Source organism: Lingula anatina, chromosome 6, assembly GCF_051362555.1.
Source record: "Lingula anatina isolate TDL-2025a chromosome 6, LinAna3.0, whole genome shotgun sequence".
Lineage (NCBI taxonomy): Eukaryota > Metazoa > Brachiopoda > Lingulata > Lingulida > Lingulidae > Lingula > Lingula anatina.
The window spans coordinates 8465408-8478138 of record NC_141772.1 but is presented as its reverse complement, the minus strand read 5'-3'; the positions used below and the strand labels follow the sequence as shown (position 1 = coordinate 8478138).

General features: G+C 35.4%; 1 protein-coding gene across 3 annotated transcripts in view; it reads right to left on the bottom strand.

Annotated features, from left to right (window-relative positions):
• Positions 1 to 12731, bottom strand: part of LOC106170647 (uncharacterized) — a 23019-nt gene continuing 10288 nt past the window's right edge. For 2 of the 3 annotated variants that reach the window (XM_013550618.2, XM_087014502.1), the window contains exons 7-14: positions 12355 to 12528; positions 11754 to 11850; positions 5880 to 6143; positions 3922 to 4036; positions 2892 to 3085; positions 2360 to 2646; positions 1667 to 1742; positions 1 to 847 (exon numbers count right to left, since the gene is read on the bottom strand). In XM_013550618.2, coding sequence (XP_013406072.2) covers positions 774 to 847; positions 1667 to 1742; positions 2360 to 2646; positions 2892 to 3085; positions 3922 to 4036; positions 5880 to 6143; positions 11754 to 11850; positions 12355 to 12528 — 1281 coding nt within the window. In that variant the 3' untranslated portion in view covers positions 1 to 773. The remainder of the gene's footprint in view (positions 848 to 1666; positions 1743 to 2359; positions 2647 to 2891; positions 3086 to 3921; positions 4037 to 5879; positions 6144 to 11753; positions 11851 to 12354; positions 12529 to 12731) is intronic. The other variant, XM_013550619.2, reaches the window with a different exon arrangement.

Here is a 12731-nt window from a genome sequence, read left to right as displayed (position 1 = left end):
GTCTGTCTTATTTTTTTATTAACTAACAAATTTCATAAACAGCATACCAATAGGTGTACAAATGCATCATGTAAACTTTTTCGTATGATCAGTTTAATAAAACTTAATTTTTCAGACTATTTCATATACCTTATTCCTGTTAATGCAATTATATACATTGTTTTATCCGATGTAACTATTTCACCATGACAAATAGCATAGTAATGCTAAAACTGTGGCAAAATATTTTTCTAGCAACAAATCCATGGCGCATGTCACAGTAATGGTTGAAAATGACGATCTTCATATGACAATGCTCATAATAAGGAAAAAAAAATTTTTTTTTTTTAGATATGTTAAAGTGTTCTTCACTTCAGCACACAATATCATATAATCTGATAAGGTTGAGACTTCACTTGTCTCGGAAAAAGGTAAACCTTAAAAAATAAATTTTAATCTCTTACAATCTCCCCATTTTCGATTGTGATAATCCTTAGCAGTATCCAATGCTGCCTTGCTACTAGGGTACGTAATACAAAGTCTGATACATAGTTTGATCCACAGTCATTTGGTGAGCTAATTCCAACCACCTGGTCAGTTGATGGGTAATTATAATAACAAGTTAGCCTAATCTATCTCCACCGGAAAATGCACCCTGGAACAAAAACACTTGGCATCCCTGTTTTAAACTCCAAAAGGGGCTGGTTTCTGAAGCCAGGACATGGTCTATGCAAAGATAGCAATGTATTCCGACAAAAATCGTAAACAATCTTGATTCCAATCATCAGTGACCTTTAGTGACCTTCATCTGCTCTTCTCTTTGGGCAGGTAGGGATCCCCTTGGTCACTCTGTTGATGTGGCCCAAACCTAAAAATTATACATCAAATGAGACATCTTACTTCTTAAAATTTCATTTTGATTAAGTATTAGTGCTTAGTTTAAGAATAGAACCTATAGAGTAAATAATTTATACGAAATAAAGGACAAACAGAGAAAATTGTTTTTGAAGATGATAAAGCAAAGAAATAAAACATTATAAAAATTTTTAAGCCAAGAAAATAGATTGCTATTAGAATTTTGGTGAATCTTCTACTACTTGGGAGTTTAACCAGTCCTGCTAAAATAAGTTAAACCTCTTGCAAAACAAGTGCCCGGACATATTATCTATGATACTACCTACATCTTTGACTAGGTGAACATAGTACAAAAATCAAGGCAGTGGTATGTCTACGTTATTTGAACAAAAAGAAATCATTACGCCAACTACAATTTTTTTCCTTTACTAACACAGTATTGCATCAATGCCTAATTAGAGGAAAAATGCATTGTTTTTCTCCAGATAGCCTTAATCACTTTCTGTTAATCAGCTCATACATATTATTGAAGCGAGTCCTGTAGCACAACATATGAACATAACTTTCTTTCAGAACACATAGACTTGCAAACTTTTTTATCGTTTATGTTGTCTAATTTGTTTTAATTCATATAATGGAATTTCATGTTGGATTTTAATATCCATTATTTATATATCCATTATTATCCATTATTTATATATCCTTATCAATTGGTATATTTATCTGATTTTGCCACTGTTTCTATGTATTTATCCAAGTCTTACTGTGGTGCAAAATCATTCGATAACAATAAAGTCAAATGAATAAATTTAAGGGAAATGCAAGCACTTACCCTTGCAATAACTACATTTCCGTTGACTGCCATTTTTTTTGCTTTTCTTTTCTGTAACTTCTAATTGGCTAGATTCCTGAAATAAATAATGATACACATAACCAGAAGGTTATCCAATATGACAGGACAAGCACACTTAATTGACTTATTTCACAGTATTATTTCACTTGGTTAAAAAAAGGAGTCATATACCCAATGCAACGTCACCACCAGCACTGCTAAAGCATTGACATATTGATTACAGTTTTACTTTTTCAAAAGATTTTGTTATAATAAATTATCATTTTAAATAAATAAATTGAGAACTCTTGTTTACTCCATTTTGTAGAGCTTGTCAAACACAACACTGGAGGTGGTGTCCCTTTTTTTTTTTTTTTTGTTTCCCATACAAATGCGCTTACTACTGCTGGTGGTACAATACCAGGAGGCAGTATCGCCTTTGCATGGTTGTGTTGTATTAACCTCTCATAGAAAAATAAATAAAAAAAAAAGGAACACAAAGGCATTTTCCACAGCACTGTCATCAATATGTCAATGCTTAACCAGTACATAACACCCTAAATATTACAGTCAATGTTACGCTTACAGTGGGTAAAACGTGACAGACAGATCTTTGAAGAACGGTATGAATTATATTTAATTTAAAGACCCCCGAAAGTTTACTCCCTCATTAACGTCTATAAATCAACTAACCTGTGGTAACAGAGCAGCAGTCACATTCGATGTACAGGTAGTGTTGTCTTCATCGAAAGACAAGTATTCCACTGTTTTGTGCAATCTCTTTGTGGTTTCTAGTCTCTTCTCTCTTTCATCTTGGAGACTGCTTGTGCTCTCCCCCATCTCTGAGCTGTCCTCATCCTCATCTTCATCTTCATCCTCATCAGCACTGCCATCACAGAGCTGATCCTGATTAAGCGCATCTATCAAACAATCTGCATACACATCGATATCTTCAGAATGTGCCTCCGTTTCTCCAAAACCTGCAATAAATAAATAAATAAATAAATAAATAAATAAATAAATAAATGTTATTAGTTTTATTGTCCAATTTGTTGCAGTTGCATTCATAACCCTTCCTTCAAAGGGTTTTTATACCACCAGATGTGAAAATAATTTCTGATTAACAAAAAATCTCTTTTCTCATTCATACCAACTGTTGATGATAAGGCACATGTTAATCTTTTTATCAGTTAAGAAATACACATTTTTTTAAAGGCACACATACCATTCTCCTCCAACAGCACATCAGGAGCTATGACCATAAACTTTTCTTCCTCCTCCTTATAATCATCCTCAGAATTCAAAGAGTCTAGGTCATACTCTCTTTCAAGTTTTCTAAATTGTCCTCTAGCTTGGGGAAGAGAATCCCTTTGAGGCATATATATAGACTTCTCTTCTTCTGGAGAAAAATCTATTTCACTGCAAGTAAATAATTTTTAGACAATAAAATATATATACTCAAAAGATCAATCCTGCCCAAAAACTCCAAGGATGTTTTTAAAATTTTTTATTAATCATGTTAGTGGCATGCATGTAAGAATCGAATAACCCGATTACTTGTTTATTTTGATTAATGTAAACTTAAGCGGCCCATTTGCGTGATCTTTTATGTGAGGAGGTAGGACTGCAGGGAGAATTGATTGACACTTCAGCAGCGTGGCTGTTTTGCAGTTAGCATTCTGTAGGAATAGACATTTTTGCGACACTCCTTTGTGCTTTTATGACAGTTCAGACACCACATAGTATAATAACGTCAAGTTACTTATAGATGTTCAGTGATTTTGTAGAGGAAATTCAGCTTTCCAGGATAAAAAGGAATAATTGACATCCACGAAAGCCAGCAATGTGAGTTTTTATGATTGTTCTGTTGTATAAGTTAAACTTTCTTAATGCAGTTAAAATTGTTTGTAACACTGTTTTAAGAAGACTTATTTATGTTCTTTTTGTTTTCGTTTTAGTCAGAACCATGGGACTACAAGTACATGCGTTTCTGATGCTGGTTACTGAAATAAACATACAGAATATTAATCAACACCTTATTGTTTTCACTTAAGATCCGTGGGATCTTACAATGCACACTGACCAAATAAGATATCTGAACAGGTAAATTTCCATAAAAGTGAGACATTAAACTAAATCATTGTAATAAAAATTTTTTGTACAGCTCAAAGTTGATGCATGCCAGCTCTCCCCCCCCCCTTATCTCTCTCCCTCCCTCTCTTTTTGGTTTCTCTCTCTTACACACACGCACACACCTCTTTTCTTCACTCAAGTCTATCATGGATATCTTGCCACCTTGCAACTTGTTGATATCTCTAATGATTTTTCTTGTAGCTTTTGCTTTAGCCTCCAAATATTTTTCCGCCCAACCTGCAATGAAAAAACTAAATTCTTTATTTACTTAATAAATATACAAAATAAATAATATCAAAAGATAAACATAAAAATAATTGACAACAATGTAAGATCTCCCTACTGACAAGGGCATGCCATACTATTCTTCCATCTTTAACAGTTGCATTTAGGATCATGAAGGAGGAAGGGAGGGAGCTCCTGCCCAATTTAATCCCAAAAAGGGGTAACCCCCATCTTTAATCAATCACAATGACACTGTAATATTGCTATTAAATATTTCCCCAAAAAGGCATCTTTGGAGTAGACCAGTCTTCAAACCATAAGTTGTAAGAAGATCTTTTATTAATAATAACCATCACTAGCTATGTCCTCATTATGTTCTTATTTCATGTGACTGACAGGTACAGTTAACGGATTTAATTTGAAGACAACGCACTGCTAACGCATTAAGTGATCAGAAAAATTGTCTAATACCTAACTACGCCCCCCTTTTTATGAATGGTTGCCGTGGGGAAAATGACCATAAGTAATAGACTCATCGTCATCAAGGTAAAACAATGTTTTTCTTGAGCCAGTCTGTAGTGCGAGCCTTGTCAAAATAAGCTGTTGACGCCACAGCGGGGGACGCAAACATCACTTTATCTTTGAATATTATGTAATCAGGTAAAGGACGCATGGCTCGTTGAAACTCAATATGAATAAAATATGAAAGTCAGCTAACTAAAGGATCAGAGAGGTGATACCGCTTCTGAGCATTGTACCACCAACTGGAGTAAGTGCATTCATATGGAAAACCAAAAAAAGGGGTCACCACCACTACCACCACCATTGTTCAGCCTGACAAGCTCTATAAAATGCAATAAATAAGTTATCAAAAAATGCAAAAAGAAGTGAAAAAACAGCATAACTATAATTTTCGAATTAACCTGTATTTTTGTAATATTGATCACTCCTGTGATTTTCAAGACAGTAGGCATATGGTTTTCCTTGAAATGTGTTATCAGTGTTGCATAAATGCTGAATAAAAAGAAACCCAGGGGAAACACTGGGCATATCTCTGCGAGATTTGAAGATAAGAGGGGCAGAAAATATGCAAAATGCAGTTTGTGGTGAAAAAAAAAAGGTCAAACTCAAGACTAGCTCTCTGTAAATACACTATATACACTGGAGAACAAGCAGCACAACATAAAATACAACATATTTAATATACTGCAAAATCTGGATAAATATGGAGAGTGTCATATTCAAGTCTGAAAATTTTTCATTGTAAAGTCTCCATAAATTTTTTTTCTTCAAAATGAAAGGAATTAATTGATATGTGCATTATATGTGGTCCACAACCAGACATGCTGAAACTGTCGGTCCAATCGGTCATGACCGAGAAAATCTAAAAAAAGAGTCAGTAAAAGCATCTATGCTAGGTGTGGTAAAATAGTGATGCTTAAAGAAAAAAACTCGTGCAGGTCTTCCAGAAAAACAAAAACATTCAATAAGATCCTCAGACAGAAGTGTTACACCAAACTACACTGCATATAAGTCTTCCTGTTGTCAACATTCTGCACACCAGGGGGAGCCGTTCTTAAGGAAAGATGGCTGACTAAAGCTTCAAACAAAAGCCCTGAGGAAACAAGATCTCATCTTAAGATACCAGTATTTGGCAAATTTTCTCTAACACCCTTGTTTTTCTTTTTGTGTCAAGATGTTATCTTCACCAGTGTTAGATTTTTTTGTTTAAATTGTCTGCAACAAACAGAACAAGAACCAAAAGAGAAAAGATGCCAGGCAGAGTGACAATAAAAGCTGAAATGAGTGAGAACAGAGCCCCCTGTTGTGAAGAATGCCTGTGCTGTAGCTCTACCTGGAACCTCAGAGATTTCCCAGTTGAAGATCTTGCTGAGGGCGGCTTTAGCCGCACGTCTCTTGGCATCTATTTTTCTCCTCCCTGAACCCTGAAATGTCTCTCCGTCCACCGTCACCTCCATAATAAAATTCTTAGCTTTGCCCTTTCCAATTTCAGCGACAAGCTTATATTTCAGTCCTGGACGCTGCCTGTCAAGAATATCGACAGGATATTTTGTTTCTGGTGTCTTCTTCTTTTCCCCCCCACCAGGTTGCGATTCACCTACCATGATAGTACAACACCAGATTAAGATAAAAATAACAATTCAACTTTAACATTACATAAGATTAAGTATTACCCTGACTTTGGTCAAATAATCATAGCAGGCACTCAAAAAGTTTTATGCAGCAGCAGGTAGAGCCCGACATCATAATTCTTATTGCAGGAATATATTGGTTCCTGTTATAAAAAAACCTACTTATGTCTACACCGAATATAAATTTTAGGCATCCTTTTTTGTTATATCTGAAGCAAGGTGTTTCCCAGAGAGCCTTCCACCTTTCATTTGGACAGCTACTGGGCTCGAAAGACGACCCATATTTTAAATGACAGCTGGACAGCTTAAGAAATTTTTTGGGGAACGAGGGTATATTTGTAAGTGGACTCCCTGTAAATTGGTGACCAAATTTTCTTTCTATCTTTTTGACTATTTTTATAATATCTTTGGTAAATTTTGTGTTGTTTTTATTGTAAAAAGATGTTTTACCTGAACTTTTCCTCTAAAGATGCTAGTTACGAGATTGATTGTCATACGAACAAGGCAGCAAAGCTGTCAAATGTACAGACAAAAAGCAGGAAATAACAAAAAAGGCTACTGTCAATTCTGATGCAAAAGTACATTATGTTAAACTGCAAATTCAACATCAAATTTTAATTATGCTCAACAGGTAAAATACATCTGTCTCTGTACATAAAAACGGCATTTCTTTAAAATAATGGCCCGATTATGCTGATTTTTGAACTCAACCTGCGATTTAGCAGGAATGACCACTCCTGTGAGTTTAATGACAATAGGCCTATCTGTTTTTCTTATATTGTGTTTACAGTGTTGCATATATGCTGAAAAGTGAAAAAAAAAAGCATAACTACTAAAATAGTGGCCCGATCATGCCGATTTTTGAACTTGACCTGCGTTTTAGTAAGATCAATTACTCTGCATTTTAGTCCTGTATTTCTTTTTTGAAAGTTTGACAATCATAAGTAACATGGTTTTCCCATAATGGTCATCTTGGCAGCAGCACCCAAAATTGTTTTCTTCTATTCTGATGCAATATTACATAATGGTTAACAGCAAAATGACCGTTAATTTTTAATAATAAAATACATGTATCATGGATTTTCAGAAAATGTGACTAGCATGGGTCTTCAAGCCCGTGGAACATGCCGATTTTCGAACTTGACCTGTGTTATAGTAAGATCAATTACTCCTGTGATTTTCATGACAACAGGCCTATCGGTTTTCCTTAAAATGTGTTTACAGTGTTGCATATATGCTGAAAAGTGAAAAAACAGCATAACTTCTACAATAATGGCTTGATCATGCTGATTTTTTAACTTGACCTGCGTTTTATGAATATTCATCAGCTCTGTAAATATACAGCCAAAAAGTAAAACTGCCTTCCACTTATCATGTTTACAATGAAAGTGCACGGTGTTGGCACCGGCGACGACGGCGACGACAGACGCAGGTGATGGCAATATGTATAGACACATCTGTACATATTTACTGTACTGTTTGAGAACAGTAAGTGACATGGTTTTTCTTAAATGGTCATCATGGGAGCAGTGCCCAAAATAGGTTTTTTTCAAATTTTGATGCAATATTACATAATGTTTAACAGCATAATGACCATCAATTTTTAATAATAAAATATAAGAATCATGGATATTCAGAAAATGTGACTAGCAAAGGTCTTCAGGCCCATGGAACTTCCAAGTCACAACTTGAAAATGCCAGAATGTAAACAAGACAGCACTGTTCTGAAATGTTTTTTTTTTCCCATTTTTAACACTTTTTTTAACATAAAACAAAATTAACAGGTTACTGCCATTTTTATACGATCAACTAAGAAAATTGATGAGATGGGAAAAATATCAATACAACAGTGTTAAATGTCCAATTTCCTCCATTCTGAGATTCTGAACATAGTGAATGATTGAATCTGACAAACTGCAATGATATGAGTTTATTTCCATTTTTGAAACTTTATTACACAATACACGATAACAAGTTTACCATCATTTTTACATAATCAACTAACAATGTTGTAAAGATGCAGGAAATGTCAAACAAACACTTTTACGTATCTTATTAGTTCATTAATGAGACTGTTAACATGCCTAAGAGTTGAATCTGAGGAAATTTGAAAAAACAGCATAACTTCTAAAATAATGGCCCGATTATGCTGATTTTCGAACTCAACCTGCGTTTTAGTAAGATTGACCTATCCTGTGAGTTAAATGACAATTGGCCTATCTGTTTTTCTTATATTGTGTTTACAGTGTTGCATATATGCTGAAAAATGAAAAAAAAGCATAACTACTAAAATAGTGGCCCGATCATGCCGATTTTCGAACTTGACTTGCATTTTAGTAAGATTGATTACTCCTGTGAGTTTCATGACAACAGGCCTAACGGTTTTCCTTTAAATGTGTTTACAGGGTTGCATATATGCTGAAAAGTGAAAAAACAACATAACTTCTACAATAATGGCCCGATCATGCTGGTTTTCGAACTTGACCTGCGTTTTATGAATATTCATCAGCTCTGTAAATATTAAGCCAAAAAGTAAAACTGCCCTCCACTTATCATGTTTACAAGGAAAGTGCACGGCGCCGGCATCGGCAACGGCGACGACAGACGCAGGTGATGGCAATATGTACAGACACATCTGTGTCTGTACATAATAATTAAAATGACTGCAATCCTATAACCTTACTGCAGTGTATCATCGTGTATGAGTTGACAAATTAAGAAAATTTATGCAACTGTGATACATATATTATTTATTTCAAAATTAAACTTAATTACCTTTGACAATAAAAATTATCACTGTTTAACTTCTGACATTTATAGTGCATCAAATTGAATAAACCCGAGTTGGGAAAGACGGTGTGTGATTTTTACTAGCATGTTCATCATTTGAAATTATAGAAAAAAAAAAAAAAAAAAAAAAAAAAAAAAAAAAAACGTATTGTAAAAAGAGGGAATATTCAAGGAATCTCTGTAATTGTCTTTTTCTTCATGGTTCTTGAACAGTATAAGGCAATTTGAGAGCATTTAACTAAGAAATAAGCAACGCCATCTGCGAGCTGCTATTGTTCCGACTCACAAAGGTCGGCATTTTCACCCTGTTTATCAGGTGCATTACCCTGTTTATTTAAATGAAAGTACAGGAGCACTTTTCTATTGATGATGATGTCCTGCTCACAGTGGGTGGGTAAAAGTGAGCTGAGTAGATTTAGGCCGAGTAAGAGTAGTATTTATCCCTGCTGAGTCCCAACGATTTAAGTTTTAAACCCCTATAATTAACTTTAATAGGGGTGTACTTTTAATGCAGAGATTAACATTTCTGAACACGTACATACCAGGCCCTAGTGAATAATCCAACTGATATCCCGACCTGGGGGGAATACCCAATATCATCCCCAAAAGGGGTAAACACGATGTTGAAATAGTAACAATGCCACAATATTTGCTGTGCACAATATTTTCCAAATAGGAGTCATTTCCTTACTTTTCTCACTCAAATCAATGGATCACACTCCTCTTTATACTATGAGGTGTGGACATACTTAAAAAACCAGAGAGGTGATACTGCCTCCTGATAATGTACCACCAGTGGAAGTAAGTGTATTTAAATCGAAGGGAAGGTATGGATTTGTGTGTATAAGTTTTGAAGTAGGGTTGGAAGTGGGTACAGTGCTTTATGGGGAGAAGTAGAATAGTTTAAATTCACGTGTAGATAAAGGCATTTAATGTATGATTGTTTTTAATACATATGCAACTTTTTGTAACAGTAGTAAATGTATACAGGCTATAGTTTTGTCCATTTTGTTCATTGAAGGTAGATGGTTTATATTGCATAAGGTGGAAGTGGGAATAATCAATATATTTTTTTTAATGGTGACAAAAAATGTTTGAATGTATTTAATTTAGTGTTTGGAATTGTGATTGCTGAGTTTTGAGTAGTTGTGGTTTGTTGGAGTATGTTGATTGATGTTAGTTAAGAGTAATTGACAAAACACTGAAATGTGTAATTAGGGAATTTATAGAGATTGGGTTTTTAGATTTTGAGGCAGTAACTTGAAAGAGGGGGGGGGTAGGAGAAGTGGACATGTAAAAGCATTGGCACTTAGAGGAAATGTTGTTTATAGTGGAATTCTTTTTTGGCACTGGTAGTCTGTTTGAACATATTGAAATATTTGTGATGGTTAAATTCAAGATGAAATGAAAAGTATGTCAAAGTCAATTCAAGGTCAAAGTAAGATTGCCAAGATATGACTCACTTTTCCAGTTCATTAACAACTATGGGTGTATCTCTGCCAGTTTTGGAGTTATAAGGGTTGAAATATTTGCAAAGTGAAGTTCATGGTAAAAAGTTTGTCAAATGTCAAATTTAAGGTGATAGCCAATATGTGCATATGTGACTTCCTATTCAAGTTCAAATAGGCATATCCCTGCCAGTTTTGGAGATATAAGGGTCGGAGATTTGTAAGGTCCAGTTCATTGTGATAAGTAGGTCAAAGGTAAAATTCAAGGTCAAAGATTGCCAAACTATGATTTCCTATTTAAGTTCAATAGTAACTATGGGTGTATCTCTGCCATTTACGGAGATAAAAGGGTTGGAATTTTGCAAAGTGGACTTCATGGTGAAAAGTTGATCAAAAGTCATATTCAAGGTCAGTTAGTTTGCAAATATATGATTTCCTTTTCCAGTTTAATAGTAACTATGGGCATATCTCTGCCAGTTTTGGATATTATATAAAGGTAAAAAAATTTGCAAAGTGCAGTTCATGGTGAAAAGTTGATCAAAGTTCCAGGTCACAGTACGATTACCAATATATGACACCCTATTGAAGTTCAAAAGTCACTATGGGTATATCTCTGCTAATTTTGGGATTATTTCACATTATTTTCGCCACTGAATATTGTGAGGTTGTACTCTTTGATATATGTAGGGCAACAAACATTTTGACAAGGGTGTGTTTCAATGTGTGCCACACCTAGGCATGTGCACTGACAAAGTACAAAATTTTTGTGGATTGAGTTGAGATTATGTGTGACCTAAATTGAAGAGATGGGTATGCAGGCTCTTGTAGTCTAGGAGGAGAAGCTGTAACGGTGACAAGGCAGAGGAACGAGCAGATGAGATGGGTCGGGACTACAACTGACAAAGTCCAAAATTTATGTGGATTGAGTTGAGATTATATGTGACCTAAATCCAAGAGAAGGGTATACAGGCTCTCGTAGTCTAGGAGGAGAAGCTGTAACGGTGACAACCAGCAGATGAGATGGTCGATGTAACGTGACAGAGAGTCCCCCATAAGAGAGAGTCCGCTTCCCATTCATTTGTACAGGTGAGCCTCGTCCTAGATTTTGACCAACTAACCCTGACCATTATAACTATATGGAGGGCGGACTTTCTGTTAGACAGACCCTCAGTTTCGTTACAGTCGGGACTACAACCATGTGTACCGCCACCACCTATGCTGGTGGTACAATAATAATAATAACTCCTCATTCATATATTCTTATTTCATGTAACTGCTGACTAACAGGCATATTCTTTGAAAATAGGGATAATCATTTCTCTTAACATATATACATACTTTTCCAAATGTGGGATCCAACAGAAACATTGTCCTCTACCCGGGCACCCTGCAACTTGCAATTTTGCTCCAAAGTTGGTTTTCCAATTTTTTTTCTCTGAAAGTGCAGACATGTTATATTAAGGTTTCATCAAACAAAGCATAATATAGTCAGGACTTAGTTTAATGGCAATGGGCACATTCAGAACCAGCTGATCCGTGGATATTCTAGACTGCAGATTAAAAATATATACTAAATCCAAGAGATGGGTATGCAGGCCCTTGTAGTCTAGGAGGAGAAGCTGTAACGGTGACATGGCGGTGGAGCCGGCGAAACAGGCGGGTCGGGACTAAAACCATGTGTACCACCAGCGCCTACGTTGGTGGTGCAATTGTAATAACTAAAACCCCCTTAACACTGGACGGCGTCATTTCTGCGTCTTTTGTGTGACCATAAAACTGGCATCGCCGTGGTCATAGAAAAGAGACACAAGCATTGCTTTGTTGCAGAATGAATGCTTAAGTATTTTTCTTACTAAACTCTCAAACGAGGCCGTACTGCGGGACATAGAAAGGACACCATCCAGTGCAAAAAGGGCTTAAGCACTGTGATCAGACTTACATTGAATTTTTTTACAGTAACTTTGCCATTTTGTTTTTTCTGGTGGGGTTTGACTATTTCAATCTCTCTATCTGAATCCCTTCTTATCATCTTAGGTAACATCTCGAATATTTTATCTGACGACCAGACCTCAAATGCGACGTGTTTAGAGATCTTCTCACCCATCTGTGCCACCTGAAAAAACATGCAAAGTGCAATTCATGATGAAATATTAAGTCAAAGGTCATATTAAATGACACATAAATAGTCAATATAATATTTTCTATTCAATTTCAACAGTTACTAAGATAATTGGTTATCTCTGCCAGTTTGGGAGATATAAGGTCTAGAATTTGCAAAGTACAGTTCATGATGAAAAGTAGGTCAAATGATAAATT